Genomic DNA, 25,325 nt, shown 5'->3' on the forward strand with positions numbered 1-25,325 from the left:
TGGCAGTCCACCTGACCCACTCCGCCCCGTATCTTGTACAAAGAACCCACTGGGTACCAGAAACTGGGCCTGGAAGCTTGGGTGCTTAAACTCCACAGAGCCGCACTCAGATCCCACTTTGCAGCTGAGGACGAGCGGCAAAGCCAGGTGAAACCCAGGTGTTTCTGTCTCCAAATCCATGCTCTGAACCCTCATTCCTGGGACAGGAAGGGAGGGGGGCAAGCAGGGTGGGGAGGAGGCTGGAGACCCCTGCCTGCAAGTTCATTTATCAAAGGCAACCCCAGAAATGGAGTTCATGAGGCTGAGACAGGTCACAGGGCGATACCCTGAGGGAGGAAAGGCAGGGGAGGGTGTCAGGTGGCCTGGGATGGAGATGTTGAGGGGTCAGGGGCCTCAGGGAGCAAATGCCTTGTACGCGCAGGGACCCATGGAGCCTCTCCCCATGTCTCACAAAACCCACCTGGCAGAGGGATTCCACACTCTTCACAGCCGCCTCCTTGGCTTCAGCCCATTCTCTCATCCAGGCAGTTCTCCTCTACATCTAACTGGCATTTTTCCTGCTGCATCACTGGCTGACCCCTGCTGGAGCACTAGGAGACCCCCCCCTCCCCGCACTCCCCCCCCCCCACCATAGCCCTGCCCATCCTGTCTCCAGAGTCTGTGCTGGCTCCCGGCTTGGGGCGGTAATCCTGGTAACAATTAATTGGCTTTTGTTGGAGGAGAATGAATACCATCTCATCTTAATCTTCTTCATTATTCTCCTTGTTCAGCAAAGTCAACACAAGATTAGGTTTAATTTACGGGGGAAAAAATAGCAAAGTCATTACTCACCAGGAGATCAGGACTGGATCTGCCTGGGTGTTCTGTGTTCACTGCAGGCGAAGGGCCCTGAGGAAAGCCCGGGGCTCTGCCGAGCTCGGGATGAACTGGGGCAACAGGTGGGAGAGTTGAGGGGGGGAGGTGTAGGCCCTGAGACCTATTTGGGGCTGGATTCCCGAAGACCACCAGCCCTTCCTAGTCTTACAGGACTCAAGCCTCAGAAGACCCAGCCTCCTAAATGTTTCTCAGGGGCCTCTGGCATAAGAGCAGCCCCAAGCAGAACCTCAGCCCAAGACTCAACCCCAGGCAAGAAATCCAATCCAGCTGTGGATTCAAATCCTGCCTGCCGATGCCCCTTCCTCTGCAGAGAACCCGGCAGAAGCCCAGCCTGGGAACTCCCTTGACAATGCTGACACCTAGTGGTGCTCAGAGGAACTGGTCCTTCCTTCCCTCCTCCCTATACAACCGCTCCTAAACGTACCATGCACACAAAAATCCAGGTTTACAAACAAAATAAATCAGAGAGGGGAAGGAGAACTTTTTACCATGGCAAAAATTACTGAACAAAGAGCTCTACCAAGAAATCTAAAAGAGGGGCGCCTGGGTGGCGCAGTCGGTTAAGCGTCCGACTTCAGCCAGGTCACGATCTCGCGGTCCGTGAGTTCGAGCCCCGCGTCAGGCTCTGGGCTGATGGCTCAGAGCCTGGACCCTGTTTCCGATTCTGTGTCTCCCTCTCTCTCTGCCCCTCCCCCGTTCATGCTCTGTCTCTCTCTGTCCCAAAAATAAATAAACGTTGAAAAAAATTAAAAAAAAAAAAGAAATCTAAAAGAAAAGTCACTTTACCTACCTCAACCCCTTAACCAAAATGGCCCAGAAACACTTAGGATCCCCTCCTTCCGTCTGGGGCAACCAAGAATATGCTTAGAAGGCCTGGAGCCCCACCGTCCTTGTCACCACTGTTTCCACTCTTCCTCGCCTCAAAGCCCCCAGCTCCTGCCATTGCTCTGTCCCCTGGCACGTGCCCATCTTTGACCCTGTGCCGTAGTGAACCGGATTTCCAACCTGGAGAGCCACAACTGTTTACTCACTGTATGTCCCTGACCAAGTTCCCCAACATCTCAGAGTCTAAACTCTTTCATCTATAAAATGGAAGGGTCTGTGTCTACCAGAGAGGGCCACTGAGCAGATTAAATGAGCCTGTGCGCTTAGCACGGGAACTGACTCCCACCAGGTCCCAATGGATGGTTGTTATCATGCCCACCATTGTTGTTATCAGCATCCTGGTTATCCTGTTACTCTCGGGAAATGTGGTTTCCTCACCTGGGCTGTAAGCTGCTCATGTCTAACTCCCCATTCTCAGGTCCTACTGGATACAGCAAAGGTTTTTCCTTAAAGCATTTAAACCTCATATGTCAGAGCACACAGTAGGGTGTTCGGGAAACTCTCAGAATTGCCTGCCTACATCTCCAATCTCATGTCAAACAGCTTCCCTGCTTGCTCACTGAGCTCCAGACTTTCTAACCTGTAAATGAGTTCATTCCCACCTCAGGGCCTTTGCACGTCCTGCTCCTACAATGCTCTTCCGCCAGATATCGGCATGGCTGGTTTCTCCTCATCCTTCCAATGTCCCTTCCTCAAAGAGTTCCTCCCTGATCGCGTGACTACCCTCAGTTTGTAGTTTGTTTACTTCACGTAGAAGTCAAGTGCCTAAGTGGCTGAGGAGAATTCCGGTTCCACCATGTATTAGCTGTACGGCCTCAGGCAAATTGCTTAACCTCCCTGTGCTTCCGTTTTCTCGTCTATAAAAATAGAAGTAATAATATTCCCACTCCATACGGTTATTTTAATGAATCAATCTATACAAAGCTCTCAAAGTATTGCCTGGTATGTATATTAAGTGCTCGATCATGTTAGTAATTACCTTATTCATTTATATAGTTGCTTGCATTTAAGTTTTTCTGCTTAGACTGTATATTCCAGGGGGCAGAGTCCTCGTCTGTTTTTGCCCTGCCTGGAAGATAGTAGGTGCTCAATAAGCACTGATTGAGTGGAAAGGACATTCAGGAGCATGCGCCTCTCTCTCTCCTTAGCCAATGTTCAGGTGCCATTGGGTCATGTGGCTAATCTGTCTGCTATCTACACTCCCCACGGTCCAGAGATGGCCCTGAGGCACCCCCTGCTGGGCAGCATAAGCTTTTCCCCTTGAAACCTTCCCCTGAAGGTTTTCCCCTCCCTTGAAGCTGGTATCTGCAGTCCTAGAATCAATGGTGGAGGGGAGCGGGCAGGTAGGGACAATAAAACTGAGGGGTTAAGCGCACACTCTTTGAAGCCCGTGGCACCTTGGTTGAAACTTGTGCTTCTCCAGTGAAGTCCGTGTATCATCAGCAAAGCCTGGGCTCTTCAGTATCCTCGTGTCCAACAGGAGTAAGGATGCCCTCTCCCCCTTCCCCATGTCCGACTGGGCACGGGGATGTAGTGACAGGACGTGCCCTGTGCACAGTGAGTACACAGTGCCCTGTGCAAAGCTCACTGTGCTTTTCTGGCCCGTCCCCCGCTCCCGAAGCATCAGCTCTTTGGTGACTCAGGAACTGCTGTCTGCTGAATTCCACCAGTGTATCCAACTGTCCCTCTAGTGACTGTCCCTCAGGGACAGTGGGTCTGGAGCACTCCGTTATCTGAGCCCCTCAGGTCTCCTCTGGGGGTCCCATCTCTGGGGCCCCAGGGCAGAGAATCTGGTCTCTGGGCTTCTGGCTCCCTCCTCTGAGTGCAGAGAATTGACTACAGATGGCCTTGCTGGCCTCGCCCCCTCCTACCCATCCCATCCCCGCCTCCGTGGCTGCTCTGTCTTCTCCACCACAGCCCTAGAGGCCGTTTCTCTGTGCCCTCTCCTGCCTCACTCCACATTTGTTCCCAGCCCTCAACAGTGGCCTTGGCTTTGGCCGCTGGCCACATACACTGCCAATCCTAGATCACCAGCCCAGAGCCCCAGACCCTTCACGGGCCTCTCTTCTGAATGTCCCCAGCTCCCACCTGCAGCACCTTCCATGCCCCCACACCCCGGCCCTGGCATCCAGTCCTCACAGGCACCTGCCCAATGCCTGCCTCTCATGCTCACCGCACCTCCATCCAGCCTCCTCGCGTAGCCCCAGCACGGGCCCAGTCCTCCCCCAGCTCATCCTCACGGGGATCCCCGCGTGCCCATCCCAGTCCATCGCCCCAGGGCACCACCACCTGTGCACCTTCACGTACACCTGGAAGCTCAAGGGGTGAGCCTCTTCCTTTATGGCATCCATCAAACTCATCAAGGCATCACGCCCCCTGACTGGAAACTCAGGTAGGTGTGAACAGTGCCCTCCCCCACCGGACTGTGACATCCCCTAGAAAGGACTGAGGGTGCCCGTGGGGCAGGGGCTGTGCCTCCACCTTCAGACTGGGGAGTTCTCGAGATCAGCGTTTCGTCTCCCCTGTCAGACTGAGGATGCCCCCAGAGCTGAGACGACTGGAGGCGCCCCAGGACCCCAGGATGCCCCCTCTTCCTGGGACAAGAAGTATCTTCCTCACCTCTGGAATCTCGGGGCCCTGCACAGAGCCGGGCCCCGGGGACTGGGGCTTCAGGATTGGGGAGTGAAGGAACGAACCAGTGACCAGGCCCAGGCAGGCCCCAGCTTAAAGCCTGCAATCCCACCTGACCAGCAGGTGGCAGCAGGGATCAGAATCAAAGGAAAGCTGGGGGGGGGGGGGGCAGGGCGGGCACTGAGATTTTATTGGTCACCATTGCCTAGAGGAGAGAGGCTATGGGGAGACCCTCATTCAGCCCCAGGACCAACACCTGAGAGTCCTGGGGAGGGGCTGGGTCTGAGAGCTGCTGGAGAGGCCAAAAAAGGGGCCTTGCCGCCTCAAACCAGGGCTAGAGCCAGCCTCTGGGCAGGGCTTAGAAAAATGACCAGAGGCTGGAGGGGGAGGGGGGCGGGGGCTGGGGGGCTCAGTCAGTTGAGCATCCAACTCCAGCTCGGGTCATGATCTCGCGGTTCGTGAATTCGAGCCCCTCGTCGGCTCACTGCTGTCAGCGTGGAGATTGCTTTGGATCCTCTGCCCCCCCTCTCTGCCCTTCCCCCACTGGTGCTCTCTCAAAAATAAATAAAACTTTTTTTTTTTTTAAGAAAAAAAAGAAAGAAAGAATATGACCAGAGACCAGATGCTGCCGTTCAATCCATCGCCAGGCCAGGGAGGACAGCATGAAGTGCGCCTGTACTGAAGAGGGACACCAAGCCTCTCCCCTAGCCACCCCCACCCCCAGCTCCCCGTCCCCACCAGGGCCACCGGCATCCATCCCTTGGGCCCCGGAGAATTCGCGTGCTAAGTGAGAGGCTACCGCCACCCACCATCCTGGTCTCAGAAAGGAACAGGACGAGAACCAAGAGAGGCCTGGAGGGCAACCCCCCCCACCCCCGCCACCCCCGACAGACACACACACACACACACACACACACACACACACACACACACACACCCTGTTCTGGCCTCTGGGCAGCTTGGGTGTCAGTCAGGCGCCAGGCCCAGCTCCCCACTCCTTGGCCTCACAATCCCGGCCTTTGTCCAGCCGGCCCGGGCCTGGCTGGCTCTGTACCGGCCCAAGGGCCTCTGGAAACCAGAGCAGCTGGAGCCCCACCAAGTATTTTTCCAGGCTGGGCCAGGGGCCCCCAAGAGACAGAGAAGGATGCAAAGGGGGCGGTGTTCATTCATCCGTTTGTTCATTCATTCCTTCCTTGGACAAATATTTATTAGGTGCCCACTTTGTGGCAGGCACTGTACTAGGTGCAGGGGATTCAGCGGTGGGCCCGACCCAGGCCCATACCCTCACCCATCTTATTTTCTAGATGCACATATACGCCAGCAAAACTCCTCTTTCCCAGTGTGGGGGCTGGGCTGGGAGAATGGGGCAGGAGAGGAGTGTGTGGGGGTGGGGGTGAGGTGGGGGATGGGAAAAGTGAGGGGGCTACTGACTAAGGCCTATCTACCCCAGGCCTCTGCACCTCCAAGAGGGCTGAGGTTGGAGGAGGGGTCACTCAGGGCTCCACCCACACGCTGCTGTTGGTCACTCGGGCCCCGAACCAGCCCTTCCAGTAGACGGAGTCCTGACCCCCATGTTCGAAGCGGACAAAGCGGACACCGGGCCCATAGTCGGTGAAGGTGTGGGAGATCTGGGGGGTGGAGGTAGGAGGGTCCGGTTAGGGCCCTGACGCCACCCCCAGCCACCCCACCCCAGCGCACTTTCCCAACCCCTGGCCCGCCCCCTTTCTGGGTGTCTCAGCCAGGGTCCCTCACCCACACCTCTCCGCCAAGTCTGCCTTACCCTGGCCACGCGTGCCATGGGCGGGGTTTCCATGAGCCCCGCCCTTCGCTCCCAGGCCCCGCCCCGCCCCCCGGAGCCTCCAGGCTCACCTGGATCCAGCCATCGTCGCTGTCTGGGGGCACCGCCACCTGCCCGCTGCTGAACTCGGCCAGCACGTCCTCGTGCTCCGACAGCAGCTTCACCGTGAGCTCGTACAGGCAGCCGGCGTCCCTGCGGCCCGAGTACCTGCCCCGAGGGACAGAGCGAGGGCCGGGGGAACCCTGCTGAGCCGGTACTGCGGGGGGGGCCGTGCCTGCTACCGAAGTTCTCATTTCCGCCCAACCCCGCCGGCCCGTACTACTAAGGTCCCCGTCTTACAGATAAGGAAGCTGAGGCCAGAGAGAGCGTGGACTCGCCCAAGGTCCTTAAACCCCAGAGACTACACCCCACGTCGGCCAGACCCACCCCCGGGGCTAAAGCCAGCCCACAGTGACAAGTTTTGTTTTTTTTAATTGCCCACCTTTGAAAGTCAGGAGGAGAGGTGGGTTTCCACCTTCTCCCGAAAACCCCGTGGCCCATGAAGCCACAACCAGTAGAGTTGGGAGGCCCCGGCCCCTGGGGCAGGGCAGCGGCTCCAGGTTGCCCCCCCCACACACACACACACCTGCTCCCTCCCTCACCCCTCCCCCTCCCCCTCCCTACCGTCCGGGCCCCACCCCCAAGGCCGCTCACCAGTCCTTCACCACGATGGCCGGCTGAGCCGTGTCCAGCAGCTCCTCCCAGTAGCCCTCAGCCTGCAGGTCAACGACCTGCGCTTTGCGACACCACCTGGGGAACTGGAGTTAGGAGGGAGTGGAGACCCCTCCCCCCACCCCCGTGCCCTCCACCCCCCTTCTCCTTACTCAAAGGAGGAGGCGAAGTACTTCTTGACGCTCTCGTCGTGGATGAATTCCACCCCACAGTCTCCGGGCAGGTCCTCCACCCTCCAGCCGTCCCCTCCGTGCTCCACGTCGCACCAGCCCTCCAGGTCCTCTGTAAGAGCACGACAGCCCCACCCTGGTCACCCACTCCCTGCTGAGGGTGTGGCCGGGCTGGTTCCCGCGCCATCGGTTGCGGGGCAGGGGAACGTGGTCCTTTAACGGGGTGGGGGGGGGGGGGGAGGCAGGTGATGCGAGGGGTTGGAACGGGAGGAATTTCCTGTTCGTCCCCAGATTCTCTCTCCCTCCTGGGAGGGTCCTCCGCGGGGCCCGTCTTGCCTCAGATCGTGAGGGTGGAAGGACCTGGAAAAGGGACCCCCAGAGAGCAGGCGGCCCCAGGGGCCAATAATATGCACAGGATTCTTGTGGGGGCTGCCCCGCGGGGCGTCGTGCCGGGGCTTTATCCCATTTAGCCCTCCAAGCAGGCTGGCGTTGCTCCGGCCCCTTTTGCAGCAGGGAAAGCTGAGCTCCCCGGGGCCCCTCACCTGCCCCGCACGGGTTGCGCAGAAGGTTGCGCCGCCGCTTGCTCAGGAAGTAAAACTGCTGCCAGTGGTCGCGCTCGTCCTCGGCGCCGCCCTCGGGCACCAGCCCCTCCTGCTGACACTTGAGCAGCCAGAGGGGGGCGCCGTCCACCAGCTCCTTCCAGCGCAGGCACACCAGGCGGCAGGCCTGCACCAGCTCGGCGGCCGGCAGCTCGGCCAGCACGCGCAGCAGCAGCGGCTCGGGCAGCTCCTCCAGGTACGCCGCCGCCTCCTCCTCCTCCTCCTCCTCCTCCTCCTCCTCGGGCCGCTCCTCCCCGGCGCTCGCCTCCTCCGCGCCGGCTTCCTCCTGCTGCCCCTCCGGGCTCACCTCCTCCGGCTGGCCCAAGCTCTCTGCAGGCGGGGGAGGGGAGGGGGGGCGGGGGCTGTGACTCTGCTCAGAATATCCCCCTCCAAGCTTCAGAACCGCGACGTGTCGGGTATCTGCCCCTCACCCACCCTCGGACGATCCGAAACCGGGGCCCGAGGCTCTGTGGCCAGAGACCGGCGCCCAGTGGAGGAGACCCCGGGGGGCTAGGGCCGCAGACCAGCGCCCAGTCTCAAGAGTTTCCTGGCAGGGCCAGTAAACCCGAGCGGTTAACAGCAACTGATAATCTGATTCTAAGGGCACCCATCTAATTGCACAAACTTGACTTCATCCACTCCTTTTATCCTTACAACCGCGCCCTGAGATCCCTGCCTCCCCTCACCTCCTCTGGGGACGGCTCCCGGACTTCCCACCATGAAATCTTCTAGCCGTGGAGTTCCTGTCCCTCCTAGCGCTTGTCTTAGGGTGTGTTGGTTTGTAAACACCTCCCTCAGGACTAGAGTGAGTGCAAGAAGGCAGGAACTGGGTCTGGGACACTCACTGCTTCACCCCAGTGCCTGGCGTCTCGATCCCTCCCTGGCACACTGTCAGCAGCTAATGTTTACTGGGCATTTAGCAAGAGCGAGACATTGTCCTCAGCGTTTTTATTTATTCTAAATCCTTGCAGCATCTCTCTGAGGTTGCTCCTCCTGCTGTCGCTATGTTATTGATAAAGAAACTGAGGCAATAGTGAGGTGAAACCAATCAGGATCACACAGCAAATGAGTGGTTGAAGCCTGGGTTCAAATCCAGGCTCAAAAAAAAAAAAAAAATGCCCTCAATAAAATAGTTTGTTGACTTTGGAGGCACCGTACGACTTTGATTTTGACTCGCCAAAGGTTATGCTGCTAGTATTAGGACAGGGACATGGGGATCTGAGGCCTGAAGGGAAAGGGGAACAGGGATCGTAATCCCCTGCTGGCCACAGCAGTATGATGTGGGGGCTCATTAAAAGAGAGCAGGTAGGGGCGCCTGGGTGGCCCAGTCGATCGAGTGCCCAACTCTTGGTTTCAGCTCAAGTCATGATCCTGGGGTCCTGGGATCGAGCCCCACCCCAGGCTCTGCACTCAGCATGGAGCCTGCTTGGGATTCATTCTCTCTCTCTCTCTCTCTCTCTCTCTCTCTCTCTCTCTCAAATAAAATAGACAGGGAGATGTAATAAGTGCTCAAGAAAGGAAGGTCTTTTCACTCCCTCGTCCTATCCCTGGACCTCAGCTTCCTCATCTATAAAATGGGAGTAATCATTGTGCCAGGCCATTCAAACAGTGCTGATGTTCCAATCCCCTGGGGAGGGGGCAAGAGCATTCTAAAGTGTAAGGAGGTGGACAGATGTCAGGAGCTTCAGGCTGGACTATCTCCTGGAACCCAGCCGGCCTCAGCTGGGCCATCAAAACCTTGAGTAAGCAGATACTGAGTGCACAGTATCTCTGGAGGAGGAAGACACGGTGGTGAGGGGCTGGGACCACTCTGGGTGATGGGGGCGGAGGGGGGAGACTAGTGCTCTCAGATCTAGGATGGGGGGTTCCTAAGGGCTAGAGCCTGGAAAGCCCAGGCAGTGGTAGAAACAGGCTGAACAGGGGGAGGAGGGAGAACAGGCAGGGCCTAGACCCAAGTCTGGGTGTTGCCGGGACCCCAGCCTGCCAGGCTTTACCGCCCCTCCTCACATGTAGCATATTCTCCCCCATCCCACAGTCAGGCCCTTGAGAGCTGAACCAGGGTTTACCTCTTCTTCAGAGCCCAGAGCACACAGTCAGTCCTCCGCAAGTCTTATTTAGTGAATCTTACTGAGCACAACGCTTTCCTTCATTATTAGCTGCATGGGGCGGGGGGGGGGGGGGGGGGGACACATCTTTATGATGCGGGGGTTTACCCTTTCTTTTTTGCAGAGGGGAAACTGAGGCCCAGTTTCCTATCTTCTCCCAAGTCACACGAAAGAACAATGGGCAGACAGAAAGGAAAATGCCAGGCCCTGAAGCTGCATCACCTGCCTGTTCTGCTGCCCACAGCTCTCTGGGGAGCCAGCCCCAGTGTCCTCACCTCTCCAGCCCTCCCCCTGCCCTGCCCTGGCCCTGGTGGACACCTGATGCTCCCCCGAAAGGTGCACCTTGCCCAGTCCCCTCTTCTGGCCCCAGGCCTGGCACTCCAGGCCCCAGATCTAATTACAGCCCCCCCCAACCCCTTTCCAGTACACACAACTCCCCACATTGTTGCTGTCGGAAAGTTATCTGGCCCCTAGAAGCTGCCTCCCAGGCTGATTCACTCACCTGCACTGGGCCCTGGAGTCCAGGGAATAGCTGAGCCCTGGGAAAAAGCAGGAGCCCATTCTGGGGCCCTATAGAGGGCGTGGCAAGGGGGTCACGGATTGGGAGCAGGGGCTGAAGGAGCTGGGAGTTTCAGGGCTGGGGAGAGAGGGGCTTGGTTACCGGAGCGTGCATCAGTGTTTCCTGTTGACTCCTCCAGGAAGGCCCACTCTCAGATGGGCCTGCTGGGACCGGGGTGGGGAAATCTGCAGGCAGGTTTTGTTCCCACCCTGACTCAGCAGGCAACCCCTACAGGCCCAGCAGGGAATTCGAGGGATGGGGAGAGGGGGGTCTTTGGTGCCAGGCAAGATGACTGGGCAGTCTCAGAGGGCTCTGAGCTGTGCCCCAACTCTCCCTCACCGCTGGCCTGATCCCCACTGGGCAACCGGCCACCCAGTTGAAGAGCAGCCCCTCCAGACAAGGGAGCCAAGGAGGAAGGCAGGGATGGGGTGAGGAGAAGCCGGTAACCCCAAGAAAGCCGTAGGGATACACGCAGTTCAAGGGCCAGAGCTGGCAAATAAAAGAAGTTGATGGGGGGGGGGGGGGGGGGGGGGGGGAAGCTTGCAGCCTCCGGCGTTCCAGATGTGTCCCAGACCCGGACCCAACAGACCCTCAGGAAGCTGAGAGGCGAGAATGTGGGATTACCCCTACACTATTCCCCCAGGTAAATAGGACCCAGGAGTCCTCCCTCCCTCCCTGTCACCTCTGGAGGCCCCCAGCCACAGGGCTGTGCTCTTTTAAAACTGTTTCAAGGGGTTTGCGTGGGTGAAAGTTTGCCGCGCTCGGTCTCCGGGACCCCCTCGCTTTCTGATGCCCCCTCTCCGTAGCATTCGCTCGCCCGCCTGCCTCGGTCTCCCCTCCCGGGCCGAGCGAGTGGATCCGGGTGGCAGCGGCTACCTGGTTCACCGTCTCCGTCCATCGCTGCGGAGGGCGGTCTGGAGAGGAGGAGGAGCCGGAGCGCTGCGGGGCTGCGGGGCTGCCCGAGTCCCGCGGCGGCGGCGGCGAATCCAGGCGCTGCCCGCGTCTAGGTCGGGTCCCGGCTGGCCGCGCCTCTTAAAGGCCCCCGCCTCCGCCCCCGCCCCGCCTTTGGCCCGGAGCCGGGACGCCCCGCAGTCTGGAGCGGTCGGCCCCAGGCCTGAGGCTACCGGTTCCAGGCGGACCCAGGAGGCAGGGAAAGGTCGGGAGTCGGGTTTTTCAATGGGAATGGGGATCCGATTTGGGGTGTCTCCCAGCTCCCTCCAGGGGTGGCTGCTGGGAGGAGGAGGCGAGGGGGCACCGCGAGTCTGGGTCATGCGGAGGGTGCGGGGCGCGCCGCCCTGGAGGAGGGAGGAGGGCGGAGGCCCCTCCCGGCGCCCGGCTCCAGGTAATTTTCCTACGTAGCGGTGGGGGGCGCGGCGCGGGGCGGGCCAAGGGGGCGGGGCCGGGGCGGGGCCGTACGCGCTCGCTACCGCCGGCGGAGGTCCGCTCAGCCCGCGGCCCAGCGGAATCCGGCAGCGGCGGCTAAGCGAAGGTGACCCGGCGGGAGTGAGCGCGGGGAGCGCCGCGGCGGGGGCGCGGGCCGTCCGGGGCTGGGGGCCGGAGGGCGGGCGGGCGAGCAGGGCGATTTCCGGCCTCGCGGCAGTGCGCAGAGGGCGGCCCGGCGCGGACAAGGCCCAGGCCTCGGGGGCTGCGCGGCGCGGGCTCCAGCGGCGGCGCAAGAGGGAACCGGGGCCGGGGTCGCTTATCGATGCTCAGGGGTCCAAGCCCCAGCTTGGGATTGGGGCACTTTAAAGCCACAACGCAGGGTGGGAAGCGCGCGCGCCGGGGGTCGTGGGGCTGAAAGCCCAGCCGCGAGGATGGAGATGGGAGTGTTGGAAAGGCCTTTCTTTCCCCATCGCCCACCCCCTCTCCAGTCCCAGCTAGGAGGATCATTTACTCTGCGGCCTTAAGAAAGTCGCTTGAGCTCTTTAGACCTCCGTCAGACACCAGGATAATTATCCCCCCCCCCCCGCCCCCAATCTCTCTCCCTCCTCCGTTGGAGGACTTGCTGGAGTGTTCTGCGGGGCTGCGCATTGTTATTTACACTGTAAAGACTTGCTTATTGGAAAAGGCCGGCTCTAGAATCAGAAGACTCTTTCCCTCCTCTGTCTATATGACCTTGAGCAGGTACTGGCACCCCTCTGGGCCTCCTTAGCGTCTTTTAGAGGCTGTCGTGTGGTGGCAGTAAAATCAGCTACCATTTATTGAGCATCTGTTGTGTCACGGCATTTGAACCCATTTTAGTACAGTTCCTGGTCCCATTTCTCAGAGGAGGAAACTGAGGCTCGGAGACGCTCGGTGAATTCCCTGAGACAGCAAATGGCAGAGCTGGGATGGGAACCTCCACCACCATGGGGTGTTGCAAATATTCTGTTCTGGGGGAAGGGGCCGGCTTTGAAGGGTAGCTTCTCAATAACCACAGGGGGTTGTCCAGAAGCCACAAGCCATGGCCGTGGGGAACATCAACGAGCTCCCTGAGAACATCCTGCTGGAGCTGTTCACGCACGTGCCCGCCCGCCAGCTGCTCCTGCGCTGTCGCCTGGTCTGCAGCCTCTGGCGAGACCTCATCGACCTGGTGACCCTCTGGAAGCGCAAGTGCCTGCGTGAGGGCTTCATCACCGAGGACGGGGACCAGCCTGTGGCCGACTGGAAGATCTTCTACTTCCTACGCAGCCTCCACAGGAATCTCCTACGCAATCCATGTGCTGAAGGTGGGATGTAGGGTGGGTCTGGCCTGCCCCCAACACACACACACACACACACACACACACACACACACACACACACACACGGCTGTGACAGCAGCTGACTTTCATTACGCATTTACCATGAACCAGGCACTTTGGATGGCTTAACTCCTTAATCCCACAATAATCCCAAGAGGTAGGTGCTGTTAATGCTCCCATTTTTCAGATGGGCAAACTGAGGCCAAGAGTGGCATTTTGCATTCCACTCTTTCCCCAGTGAGGGACTGTTGACCAGTCAGGACTACTTGTGCCCAAGACACAAGACCAGGAAATCAGAGCCATAATTTGTTGGCCTGGATCCCAGACTCCAGGGCTAGACGTACTAGGACTGCCCCAGAGTGCAAAGGGGACTTTATTCATGGCAGGATGAGAGATCCACTCTTCTTTCCAGCATATTACAACAACAGGTAAAACAAAATTTCTACATCACCTAGAGCTCTCTTTTTCTCTTACTGCATTGTAACTTATGGGCCAGGCACTGGGATGGGTGGGATGGGAACCTCATTTTCTAGTATATGACCAAATTCTGGAGCAAAATGACAATGAAATAACTCCACGCTGTCCAGAGCTTTCAGATGCCTGCCTCACTTGCCTCCCCAATGGCCATGACCATGGACCTTGGCACTCTATGGTCCATTAGCCACCCCTGGCCCAGGAGCTGAAACTAGCTTTTGTGATTTTAAATGGTTATATGTCAAAAAAATAAAAATAAAAATAAAGACTAATAGAGATAGTATGTAGCCCACAAAACCTAAACTCTTTTGGCCCTTGGCAGAAAAAGTTTGCCAGCTCTTGTTCTTAACTCCAGTTTACAGAGGACAAAACCAAGCCTCAGAGAGGGAAAGCAACGTATCAAGGGTCACACAGCCTCATACTGGTAGAGCTGGGACTAGCTCCAGATCTGGCTGGCTCTGGCATCAGAGCGTTCTCCATCACAGAAGGGATCTGGTCACTCCCATGGTCGCATGTCTTGGGATTCCCAGTGGCAATCACTTGCCATGGTGCCTGGCACACAGGAAGCACCTAATACAAGACAGCTACTGTTGGGGCGCCTGGGTGGCTCAGTCGATTAAGCGTCCAACTTCGGCTCAGGTCATGATCTCACAGTTGGTGGGTTCGAGCCCCATGTCGGGCTCTGTGCTGACAGCTCGGAGCATGGAGCCTGCTTCAGATTCTGTGTCTCCCCCTCTCTCTTCCCCTTCCCCACTCCTGCTCTATTTCTGTCTCAAAAATAAACATTAAAAAAAATTTTTTAAGTAAAAAAAAAAAAAAAAGACAGCTACTGTTGATCCGCAGCATCCCACAGCGTGAGGCTTGAGGGTAGCTGCAGAGATCCAGGGAGCAGATCCAGGAGGAAGGGGCACTTGTGAGAAAGGGACCACTGAGGGGCTTCCCTATGACATGAGTTCTGCTTTCTGGCCAGAGGGCTTTGAATTCTGGAGCCTGGATGTGAATGGAGGCGATGAGTGGAAGGTGGAGAACCTCTCTGGAGACCAGAGGAAGGAATTCCCCAATGACCAGGTCAAGAAATACTTCGTGACTTCTTATTAGTAAGATCTGAGGCTGGGGAAGTCTTGGGGTGGGGGGAAGCCCAAGCCACTTCACCCAGGGATCTCCTGCCCCTGAGAGGGGCAGCCCTAACCCCCCAGTGCCCTAGTGCTGAGCCCCAGCCCCTCCCACCCCTCCGCCCGCCCTCCCCAGCACCTGCCTCAAGTCCCAGGTGGTGGACCTCAAGGCCGAAGGGTATTGGGAGGAGCTGATGGACACCACACGGCCGGACATCGAGGTCAAGGACTGGTGAGTGCCTGGGGCGAGGGCCTGGGGGAGGGGGGCCTGCCACTCAGGCGCCCCGCCCCCACCCTGCCCCCCATCTCCGAGGCCCTGATCGGCCTTCCCTCTGCATGCAGGTTCGCAGCCAGGCCAGACTGCGGGTCCAAGTACCAGCTGTGTGTTCAGCTCCTGTCGTCAGCACATGCGCCGCTGGGGACCTTCCAGCCAGACCCGGCAACAATCCAGCAGAAGAGCGATGCCAAGTGGAGGGAGGTATGTGAACTGGGAAGAGGGCAGGTGGCATATTGCCCAAGGCTGAGACTGCAGTCAAACGGGCCTGGGTTCAGATCCCAGCTCTGCCGCTTCTCACCTGGGCACCAGCTGCTCGAGCTCGAAAAGACATCAGCGAAATGATGCTGGTAAAGCCGTGTTCAAAAAGGCTGACGGGTTCTAGTTACTAATATCGGTTATTCCTACTATTTAGACCAGGGGGCAGCAGACACAAATATTTTAGGCTTCTCAGGCGTTGCTGTCTCTGTCACCTCTACTCAACCCTTCAGCTGGGCCATTGCGTTGTGAAAGCAGCTATATAAACATGGCTGTGTGCCAGTAAAACTTCATTTACAAAAACAGGCAGTGGGCCCCTAGGCCATAGTTTGCCAATTGAGACCAGTGCTGTCCAGGAGAAATGGTCTCTGTAACCAATAGCCACATGTGACTATCGAACACTTAATAAGAGCTAGTCCCTGGTGTGACTGAGGAATTACGTTTTTAATCTTCTCTAGTTTTGATTAATTTTAACTGAAATAGCCACGCGTGCGCAGTGATGACCGTATTGGACCTCTTTCGCTTTCCTTCAGTTCCTTTGAGCTGCGCTTAGGCAATCCTGTGGAGTGGACGGACCCAGGAGGACTCTGCTCCATTTTACGGATGAGGAAACTGAGGCAGAGAGGGGAAGGGGTCTGCCCAAAATCACAGAGTAGGACTAGAACTCAGTTCTGCTGACTGCTGGGCCAGCATGAAGACCTTGGCCCCTGACCTCTCTCCCTCCACCTGCCGCCAGGTCTCTCACACGTTCTCCAACTACCCACCCGGCGTCCGCTACATCTGGTTTCAGCACGGCGGCGTGGACACTCACTACTGGGCCGGCTGGTACGGCCCGAGGGTCACCAACAGCAGCATCACCATCGGGCCCCCACTGCCTTGACGCCCCCCAAGCCCTGATCCGCCAAACCCCGACTGGTAAACTGCTCTCAGAGAAGGGCTGGGTTAGGGAAGGGGAGGGGGCCGGGCTCCCCCAGACCTCCTGGTTCATCCTTGCCCCTCAGTTGCCTATTTTGTGGAGCCTCACACGCCATGGGGGCCAGCGCTCTGCCCCAGGTCTCAGCCTGAGTGATGGCAGGGGAGGCCTGCGTGGGCTCCTTTAAGAGATGGGGCCCTTGAGGTTGGGGAGGTACAGGATGTTCTCCCAGGTTCCTCCGAGAGTGGTCTCCAAGCTCAGATGCCAAATCTAGATGCGTGTCTCCTACCTTCCCCTCCTGGGCCCTTTCTCCCTGTCTACACTGGGGGCCCTCAGAGCAAGGACAGTCAAGACATCTGGCAAGCCTGTGCCTGGCCTAGATCGTGCAGATGCTGGGAGGTGACCACATAGCTCAGGCAGATCTGGGAGCAGAAGAGGAGCTGTGCTGGCCTGTCTTCTGCCCCTCCCAAGCTCTTTGCCCGCCAAGCTCAGGCCTGGCCTGAGATGGGCAGGCCCAAGATGGGTTGGGGTCCAGGCCAGGTCTGGACTGACCTCATTATCGATGAAGCCCGAGAAGTCAGAAGTCAGATGGGTATCAGGTGGAGGCAGGATCTCCAGAAGACCCCTGGAGTCCTGTGCATGGTAACCCAGGGCAGGTGGGGGGCAGGATTAGACCCTGATTCTAAGAGCCAGGACGTGTAAGCCCTGGATGAGATGAGTGGGAGGTTTTCAAGGACCACCCATCCACCTCCATGCCCAGATCACCTTCCCTGTGGCTTGGAAAACATCCCAAGCCCCTATCCCACCCCTGGAACTGCCATTCCCAGAACACCCCCCCACCCCCGCCTGCCCAACCTCACTCCTGCCTCTCCCTCCTGCTGGAAGGACAGCTGTGCTGTGATTCTGCTCCTGCTGCATGCAGCTAAATAAAAGGTGTTCCCAGCCCAACCTGTGCCCTGTGGTTTCTGAGGGGGAAAGGCAAGTTTCATGGGGAGCCCTGCCCTGGGGGGTGGGGGGGAATATCTGGGTAGCCCTTGTGTGCATCTCATTGCAGGCACCAGTTACCGCTTACTTACTTTGCCAAGAGTTTTACTGACATTAGATGAAGCCCCAGCATTTAGAATGGTATGCAGCACACAGTTGGTGCTTAATGTATTGTTTATCTCAGTGCAAACTAGATTAGGGCCTCAGCCTTGGCAGGGACACCACTCACTAGCAGTATGGTAAACTAGTTAGTAAAAGACACCTTTGGGGGAGATGCAGCCCTGACGAGTTACCAAGATGGCCTGGGCCAGGCACCCTGGCGCAGTGCACAGCCTGCACAACCCTTTGTGGTTGCCTTAAGTAGGTGCTTGATAATTATTTGTTGAAGAAAGGAATTAATAAATTTAATCCCGACAAAAACGCAGGGAGGTTTTTACTTTTGAGTAAATTGAGGCCTACGCGAAGCCAGTCCCTAGTGAAGGTGAAAGCCAAGCTCCAGCCCAGAGTTCAGCAATCACCCTCTGGGGCGAGCCCCACCTCCCTCTATACCGGAAGAAACGGGTGAAGAGGTCTCAGGGTGACCCGCGCACAGGTGGACGCTTGGTTAGGAGAAAGCTCGGACTTCCCTGAGGGAGGAGAAAGCAAAGGGAAGACGTGGGATCCGGCTGCCGAGCCGCCCACCACCTGGAGGAGAAGACAGCTTAAGGCTACGAGGTCCGGAGGGTCGGTAGCGCTGCGGAGGCACCGACGACCTCAGGACTGATTCCCTTCCCTTGGCTGTGGAAGGAGCGGGCGTCGGGCGGGAGGCGTGGGGCGGGGCGAGGCGTGGGGCGGGGCGGGGCGAGGCGTGGGGCGGGGCGAGGCGTGGGGCGGGGCGAGGCGGTGGGCGCGGCCCCGGGACCCGAGGGGGGCGGTCCGAGCGCGGCGCGTGACGCGAGGGCGGGGCGGGGCGAGAGCTGACGCCGCAGCGGAGGGCGAAGGGTCCAGGCAGACCCGGCGCTCAGGTCCGGCGGGGCGTCCCGCCCCGCGTCCAGGTCGCAGTCCAGCGCGGGGGACGGGCGTGGGACAGGCGCGGGTAGGGCTTGGGTGTCCGGAACCCCCCGGGGTAGGGGGGAGAGGAGGAAGGGAAGGGAGGGGCTGGGGGCGGGGCATTAACTGAGCCGGCGACGCAGTCTCGAGCGGGCGGGGACTCCGGGGGCCGCGGGGCGGGGGTCGGGGCGGCGCGAGGCGGAGGGGCAGCGCGGGGTACTGTCGCCCAGGTCTGGTCACGAGCCGGGCAGGATCCCGCGCCGCCCGGTCCTGGCTCCGGCTCCGGGCCGTGCCGCCTGGGAGCGACACCCTGCCCGGGGCCGATCTGGGACCTCCCGGCAGTACCATGCCGGCGGGGCCCGGGACCGGCCCCAAACTTTCCCAAGCCTCAGCTTCTGCTTTCGAGAAGTTGGCATGCTAACAACAGTACCTGGAGGGGGTGTTAAGAAGGTCGCGACTCGGGCTGGGGACGTGAGCAGCACAGGGTGCCCCGGGGTGGCTTCGCCTCCTGCCCCAGTCAGGCCTCGCCCTTGAAGTATAGAAACTAAGGGAGCGGGTGCGGGTGATAACGTTCAACCAGAGCCAGAGACCAGACTCTGGACGCCTGGGTGAGGAGCTCTTCGTACCTAAGTCTCCTCTGACTCCGACCCAGCGACTTTTATTTGGCCTAGACAGTGCCTTTAGAAGTTGCCAACATTTAAAAATTGACAGGTTTCGTATTTTCAAAATTGTTTAGAGTTGCTTCTGAAAAATCGGAAGACCTAGCCACACGCAGTTTTTCCCATCCTAGCATTATTGTGCAAGGTACAAGTACTTTTTCTATTGTTCTCTGCCCTGCTGAAACGCTCCTCTCTGGGCAGGAACTAGATTATGCGCCCACCTCATTTTTGCTGGGATGGTAGCTTTGGGAAGACCGTAGGCTGCTATGGAAAATGAGAAATCTCAGAAACTCTGGGGGTGGGAGAATAGTTCCTCCTCCTCCTCCCACCTGTAATCAGATGAGGCCCATCTGAGTGACAGTGGCTGGCCTTCTCTCCCCTCCTAGGGGATCTCCTTAGAGATCTGGATAACCAGGCAAGATTCAGGCCAGGGTGACACTGTAAATTTTCCAGAACCCTTGTGCAATTCAGGTGTAGAGGGTGGAAGGTGTTCTTGGGGGCGAGTAACTACAGCTGCTGGAGTGCTTTTGCTGTTAACGACAGAAGTGTGAGTAATGGTGCTCTGGAGCACTTCTTTACCCGCCCTATGCTAAGTGCTTTGCTTGTGCTAACTCAGTCCTCCTGGCCCTTCTGAGGTTGGGACAGTTGTTAGCTCCTTTTACAGCTCCCCACGCTAGCCACTGCAGGCCAGGATTCAAACCCAGGCAGGCTTGCTCAGGCTCCCTCAATCTGCTTTGCAGTTTCTGAGCATTTCAAAGTGGGTTCTGGCCTGATGTCCAAACCAGAATGAGTTGGGGGTGGGGGGGGGGTGTGCTTCTCATTGGGGTGTTTCAGCACATCTGGCTTCCAGGCCAAAGTGAGCAATCTGAGGAGAGGAAGTTGGTTTCTCAGCACTAGCCCCACCGCTTAATGAAGTTGTGACGTGGAATATAAAATCTTTATTACGTCCCCAGACAGATAGTGAATTCCCAGCACCCAAATAACATCACCACAAACTCCTGCAGAGCCCACAGACAACAGCGTGGCCTCGGCAAGGTCTTCCAGGCCACCAGGTCCACCATTACTTTCTTTTTTTTGAGAGAGAGAGAGAGAAAGCAGTGGGGCTTACCCAAAGCAGGATTTGTGCTCACCCAACGTGGGGCTCCAAGTCGTCTAATGCGGGGCTCGAACTCACGAACCGTGAGATCATGACCTCGGCGGAAGTCGGATGCTAAGCCGACTGAGCCACCCAGGCGTCTCGTTAGGCAATTATTTTTTAATGGGGGGGGGCAGGAAGGGCCCCTTTAAATATTAGCTCCTAAAGTCTCTATTAATGTGTTTACTACACTCTTTTAAAAATGTGCATAGCATGTGACCACTCCGTATTCTGACAGCCTACTCTGTACTGGAAGGACACTCAAATGCGCCGTCTACCCCTCTCGTTTCAAAAAGCCCGGGTGGCTCAATCGGTTGAGCTTCTGACTTCGGCTCAGGTCATGATCTCACAGCTCAGCTCAGCTTAGCTCCTGAGTCCAAGCCCCGCGCTGGGCTCTGTGCTGACAGCCCGGAGCCTGGAGCCTGCTTCAGATTCTGTGTCTCCCTCGCTCTCTGCCCGTCCCCCGTTCACACTCTCTCTCTCAAAAATAAATAAACGTTAAAAAAATTAAAAAAAAAAAAAAAAAAAGAGCCCCTGGCTGAGGTCCCTGGGAATCCGAGGGGGTCCGCCTGCTTGGTCAGGGCTCGTAACCAGTGTTGCCCCCCACAGGCCTGTGTGTGCACCCTACCTCACCCCAGCCATGGCCCCAGTCAGCATCAACGAGCTCCCTGAGAACATCCTGCTGGAGGTGTTCACGCACGTGCCCGCCCGCCAGCTGCTCCTGCGCTGTCGCCTGGTCTGCAGCCTCTGGCGAGACCTCATCGACCTGGTGACCCTCTGGAAGCGCAAGTGCCTGCGTGAGGGCTTCATCACCGAGGACGGGGACCAGCCTGTGGCCGACTGGAAGATCTTCTACTTCCTACGCAGCCTCCACAGGAATCTCCTACGCAATCCATGTGCCGAAGGTGGGGGGGGGGGGCTGCCCCCAGGCCGGTTCCCTCCCTTTCCCACCACTCAGGAGGCCTTGTTTACCCTCACAATTCCCACACTGTCTGGAACGTTCTCTCACACCCCTCCCACACTCCCCTGATTCCTCATTCTTCAGGTCTCAGTTCAGACACCTGCCCGCGCCCCTCCCCCCCCCACCCCACATCTATCTCTATCACATCCACTCTGTTCGGTTCCTTGATGACACTTTCGTTACCTATAATTACCTTATTTATCTCTTGGTCGTTTGTTTTTTTTTTTCCCCCTCTGCCACAGACTTCAAGGTCCAGACTTCATGGGTCTTGCTTGCCCCTCTCCGCCCAGTGTCTGCAATGATGCCTTCACATAGCAGGTGCTCAGAAAACGTTTGTTGAATGAACAGAGTACACATTCACCGTCCTCTCTTGAGTTCGGTCTAAGCTGCCTAACGTTTCTGGAGGGGCTTCCTCTGCATCAGGCACTGGACTGAGGTCTTCACAAATGTCATTATCCTCCTGTTATCCCTATTACCCAGATGAAGGAAATAAGGATTTCAAGAGGTGACTGCGTAATTTGAGGCCCCTGCGTAGCTCTGAATGTTCTCTTCTGCCTGCCAGTGGTTTTTTCCCTTCATTGAACACCTACCACATCCCAGGCACTGGGCTTCCTGTTGGGGCTACAGCAGCAATCGACTGAGGTGTAGTTTGTACGCTTGGAACCCCTTTCACGTCGGTTTTCTCTCTTGACCCTCACGAGGATCCCGAGAGTTGACCAAATATGTAGGTTGGCTCCCTTTTATAGATGGGGAGCGCTAGGCCCGTGATGAGTGTCCTACCGGAAGATCCAGAACTGCCCAGTTGTTGGGGCCTGGTCCTGACTGATAAGGGCCCTCGGGCCCCTCTCTGAGGCCCCACAGACAGTGGCCCAGACACCCAATCTCTCTGCCTGCCCCAGATTCCACTCCGAAGCGACCCAGCTGAGCTGCCGGCTCAGCTCACACAGCTTCCACAGAGCCCGCCTGCAGCCTGTGCTTGGCTCAGCCCCACTGCTGGATTTCTGTGTTGTTCCCCTGGTTCTCTACTGGCGGGCCCCAGGGCACCCAGGGAATAGGTGTGGGCTTCTAGTAGAGGGAGCAAGAGAGCAATTTGGAAAAGCTCCCTTGGTGACTGTTCTGGAAAGCCTTGGTAGAGAAACACTGCTGTTTTTTTAAGGTTCTCTCAGCTCAGTCTGAATGTCTGAACGGGGAGACCGGAACATGCCAGGCCAACCTGGTGGGGATCACGAGTATGGGGTCACCACGTGCCACCAATGCAGAGGACGCCCACCCTCACGGTTATCCCTCCTGCCCTGGGCAGAGGGGGGTCTGAGCTAGCCCAGAAGGTTCCCATGACCTGCCACCAAACCCACAAACCAGTCCTCGGGCCCCCTTGGATCTCAGTTACATAGCTAGGGTGTCAGGGGAAACGTCAGTCAAGTCAGTGGGCCACATTGGGACAAACTGACATTAGCCATTAAGAACAGAAGTACCATCACAGGCCCTTCATACTTCATGTTTTGAGAACTGAAACTTGGGTATTTCCCAGAGCCCTCCAGCAACAGTGTGAACGAAAGGAAGGAGAGGCTAGTTTAGAATTTCTGGGGGCGCCTGGGTGGCGCAGTCGGTTAAGCGTCCGACTTCAGCCAGGTCACGATCTTGCGGTCCGTGAGTTCGAGCCCCGCATCGGGCTCTGGGCTGATGGCTCAGAGCCTGGAGCCTGTTTCCGATTCTGTGTCTCCCTCTCTCTCTGCCCTTCCCCCATTCATGCTCTGTCTCTCTCTGTCCCAAAAATAAATATTGAGAATTTCTGGTAATATTCTCTATTTTTCCCAGCTTCATGCTACAAGTAGAGCCCGTCAGGGACAACGTGGGACAGGGAGGGTCCCGGATCAGAGCCCACATGGTGGGGACAGGGGGGAATGTGCTGGAGGAAAGGCACTTTGGAGGGGTGCTCGCCTTGAGATGGGAGCTTGAGTAAGCCCAGCCTTATACCTCCCTCCCTCCTGACAGCAGGAGGGAAGGGCCAACTGTACACTTACCCAGGGGAATCTGACCTTGGTCCGTTTCTCCTAGAGGATATGGCTTCCTGGCAGATCGATTCCAACGGCGGAGACCGCTGGAAGGTGGAGAGCCTCCCCGGAGACCACGGGACGGACTTTCCCGACTCCAGAGTCAAGAAGTACTTTGTCACATCTTTTGGGTAAGGGACAAACCACCGAGCCGGCAGTGTCGAGGGGGAAGGGGGTCAGGACACCTTTTGCCAAACCTCAAGCTTCAGCGAGGGCCTCTCTCTGCAGCTGGAGGAAGTGGATGCCTAGAGCAGGAGTCCTCAGCAGCCTGGATTCATGGCAGGGGGCCGGGGGGGGGGGGGGGCGGTGATTAGGGTAAGTCAGAGGTATCTTCTGGTTTCTAATCTAGGAATATGAGTTCACCAAGGTGCCCTCTTTGGGACCCTTGGACTGGGGTCACATGCCACCGAGGCACAGGTGGGTCAGACCCCTCCCCCCATGTGTTTCTCATAGGCCAGCACCAGCCAGTGGCCGCGGTCCCACAGCAGTCGGGGGACACTGCTGGGTCCTGGCCACGGCGCACACCCAGGAAATGTCCACCTTTCCTTATGCTCCACAGGATGTGCCTCAAGTCCCAGCTGGTGGACCTCAAGGCCGAGGGCTACGGGGAGGAGCTGCTAGACACGTTTCGGCCTGACATCGTGGTTAAGGACTGGTGAGCAGGGCTCAGGCCGCGCTCTGCGTCCTCCCCTCTTTCCTTTCTGGGAACACCCATAGGCAGTGCCCAGTCTGTGCCTGGCAGTGTCCTGGGGTCGGGGCTGCCCCCAGAGCCGGCCACCCTGGCCCTGCCGCTCCTGCCGGCGGACCCGGCGCTTGCTCATTCAGCGCTCTGGGCCCTCCTGCCACCCTGCATCGGCATGTGTTAATTCCAGTTTACAGATGGGGAGACTGAGGCCCACAGATAAAGTGTCGCCAAACAAGTACTGAAGCAGCAGAGACACCAGGACGCACCCTCCCTGGACTTTGCTCCACACCTCCTGCCTATCTGCCTTCCCTCCCCCTTCGCCGTGCACCCCTCAGCTCTTTCCCAGGCTCCTGCTCGGCACCCAGAGCTCTGCAGGACTCTGGCTTGGCCCAAAGCAGCAGGGGCAGGACCCCAATTCCAGCCAGGCCCTAGGCCACCACTCAAAGCGTCACGGATGGGGCTGGAGGGGCATCCAGAGCTGCAGAGGGGTGGACAGCAGGGCTGAGCAGAGGGTGAGCTCCATACCAGCCCCTGTCACACAGGCCACCCCTTAAATCTCCCACCACATCTCCAGTCTGATCCATGATAACGTACAGGTGACACAGCTCCCGCAGCCCAGGCCTTGATCCGTAAGGACCCTTTTGCTGTGTTAAAGGGACATCAGCAGAGGATACCCAAAAGGGATGCTGCTTTGCTCCACTGCCCCAAGGGCACAGTAGGGCCCAGGGAGCAGTGAAACCAGCGGGGCCTCAGGGGCAGAGCAGGGAAATCCAACTCAGAGCTCCAGTTTACGGGGCTGCCAACTCCCCCACCTCCAGGGCCACCTTCTGTCTTGGGGTGCACAGTCCTGAGCCCCACCCTCCCCCAGGTTCGCCGCCAGAGCAGACTGTGGCTGTACCTACCACATCCGCGTACAGCTGGCCTCAGCCGACTACATCGTCCTGGCCTCCTTCGAGCCCCCGCCCGTGACCATCGATCAATGGAACAATGCCAAGTGGACGGAGGTGAGGCCTCACCTGCTTGCCCTTCACCGCCTGCTTCTCTCAGGGCCACGAGGGCAAAGAAACAAGGGTCAGCCTCAGGGCACAGAAGGCCCCCAGCTCTCCTGCCTGGAGCCCGTGGCGTCCAGCCCGGGGGGCTCTCCCCTGCAGGACCTGGCTCTTTCCTTCCCCTCTCCAGCGGGGTGGTCACCCCATCTCGTCCCTTCCCCAATCCTGGCGATCACTTCTTCCTCTCCCCACCCCCCCAGGTCTCGTACACTTTCTCAGATTACCCTCCAGGCGTCCGCCACATCCTCTTCCAGCACGGGGGCAAGGACACCCAGTTCTGGGCAGGCTGGTATGGGCCCCGCGTCACCAACAGCAGCATCGTTATCAGCCCGAAGATGACCAGGAACCTGGCCCCCTGCACAGCTCTGCCTGAGACCACAGAGGGGTAGGAGAAGGTTGTCTGCCTGCCCTCCTTCCCTCACCTCAGAAGGCCCTTCTGACAGCCCGTCATTTGATAGCCATTCATCCGTCCTCTGTCTGGGCCAACTGACTGCCAAAGGTCTCCTCCGGCGGAGCGTGTAGCCGGCAGCGAGGGCCCCTGCCCCTGGAGCTCCTGCCTCAGTTCCAACCTTGGGGAAACCCACCAGTTTGTGGGAGCCCCCAGTCATGTGCTCTGACATTTTCTCACAATAAATGTTTTCCGTAAAACCAGCCTGGGGTTGGGTTTACGGGTGGTGGGGGGGG

General features: G+C 58.2%; 3 protein-coding genes across 5 annotated transcripts; 2 read left to right on the forward strand and 1 right to left on the reverse strand.

Moving 5' to 3' along the window:
- Positions 1-5,553: 5,553 nt before the first annotated feature.
- FBXO2 (F-box protein 2) lies at positions 5,554-11,686 on the reverse strand. The gene is made up of 6 exons (XM_043573746.1): positions 11,211-11,686; positions 7,614-8,000; positions 7,054-7,183; positions 6,884-6,979; positions 6,262-6,397; positions 5,554-6,020 (listed from the first exon to the last, which is right to left on the reverse strand). The coding sequence occupies exons 1-6, from the start codon at positions 11,230-11,232 to the stop codon at positions 5,886-5,888; spliced, it is 906 nt and encodes a 301-aa protein (XP_043429681.1). The 5' UTR covers positions 11,233-11,686; the 3' UTR covers positions 5,554-5,885.
- An 8-nt stretch (positions 11,687-11,694) lies between these two features.
- Positions 11,695-17,036, forward strand: FBXO44 (F-box protein 44). 3 transcript variants are annotated; one of them, XM_043573747.1, is made up of 6 exons: positions 11,695-11,823; positions 12,754-13,042; positions 14,502-14,628; positions 14,780-14,875; positions 14,986-15,121; positions 15,912-17,036. In XM_043573747.1, exons 2-6 carry the CDS (start codon positions 12,778-12,780, stop codon positions 16,053-16,055), a joined length of 768 nt encoding a protein of 255 aa, XP_043429682.1. In that variant the 5' UTR covers positions 11,695-11,823; positions 12,754-12,777; the 3' UTR covers positions 16,056-17,036. The 3 variants fall into 3 exon arrangements, with proteins under 3 accessions (XP_043429682.1, XP_043429683.1, XP_043429685.1); XM_043573748.1 differs by having other exon boundaries at positions 11,742-11,823; positions 14,502-14,599; XM_043573750.1 differs by lacking the exon at positions 14,780-14,875 and having other exon boundaries at positions 11,742-11,823; positions 14,502-14,599.
- A 975-nt stretch (positions 17,037-18,011) lies between these two features.
- Positions 18,012-25,292, forward strand: FBXO6 (F-box protein 6). Its single transcript, XM_043573751.1, has 6 exons — positions 18,012-18,147; positions 20,505-20,800; positions 22,912-23,038; positions 23,467-23,562; positions 24,461-24,596; positions 24,842-25,292. Exons 2-6 carry the CDS (start codon positions 20,536-20,538, stop codon positions 25,028-25,030), a joined length of 813 nt encoding a protein of 270 aa, XP_043429686.1. The 5' UTR covers positions 18,012-18,147; positions 20,505-20,535; the 3' UTR covers positions 25,031-25,292.
- The last annotated feature ends 33 nt before the right edge of the window (positions 25,293-25,325 follow it).

This window comes from Prionailurus bengalensis, chromosome C1 (assembly GCF_016509475.1).
Source record: "Prionailurus bengalensis isolate Pbe53 chromosome C1, Fcat_Pben_1.1_paternal_pri, whole genome shotgun sequence".
Taxonomy (NCBI): Eukaryota; Metazoa; Chordata; class Mammalia; order Carnivora; family Felidae; genus Prionailurus; species Prionailurus bengalensis.

Excerpts from the sequence above, each read along its gene's own strand:
- FBXO6 (XM_043573751.1), top strand. The coding sequence starts at position 20,536 with ATGGCCCCAGTCAGCATCAACGAGCTCCCTGAGAACATCCTGCTGGAG. Across the intron at positions 23,039-23,466 it reads TACTTTGTCACATCTTTTGG|GATGTGCCTCAAGTCCCAGC; the intron begins GTAAGGGACAAA and ends TATGCTCCACAG. Across the intron at positions 23,563-24,460 it reads GACATCGTGGTTAAGGACTG|GTTCGCCGCCAGAGCAGACT; the intron begins GTGAGCAGGGCT and ends ACCCTCCCCCAG.
- FBXO44 (XM_043573747.1), top strand. The coding sequence starts at position 12,778 with ATGGCCGTGGGGAACATCAACGAGCTCCCTGAGAACATCCTGCTGGAG. Across the intron at positions 13,043-14,501 it reads ACGCAATCCATGTGCTGAAG|AGGGCTTTGAATTCTGGAGC; the intron begins GTGGGATGTAGG and ends CTTTCTGGCCAG. Across the intron at positions 14,629-14,779 it reads TACTTCGTGACTTCTTATTA|CACCTGCCTCAAGTCCCAGG; the intron begins GTAAGATCTGAG and ends CGCCCTCCCCAG.
- FBXO2 (XM_043573746.1), bottom strand. The coding sequence starts at position 11,232 with ATGGACGGAGACGGTGAACCAG. Across the intron at positions 8,001-11,210 it reads GGACGGAGACGGTGAACCAG|AGAGCTTGGGCCAGCCGGAG; the intron begins GTAGCCGCTGCC and ends CCCCGCCTGCAG. Across the intron at positions 6,398-6,883 it reads GCCATCGTGGTGAAGGACTG|GTACTCGGGCCGCAGGGACG; the intron begins GTGAGCGGCCTT and ends CCCTCGGGGCAG.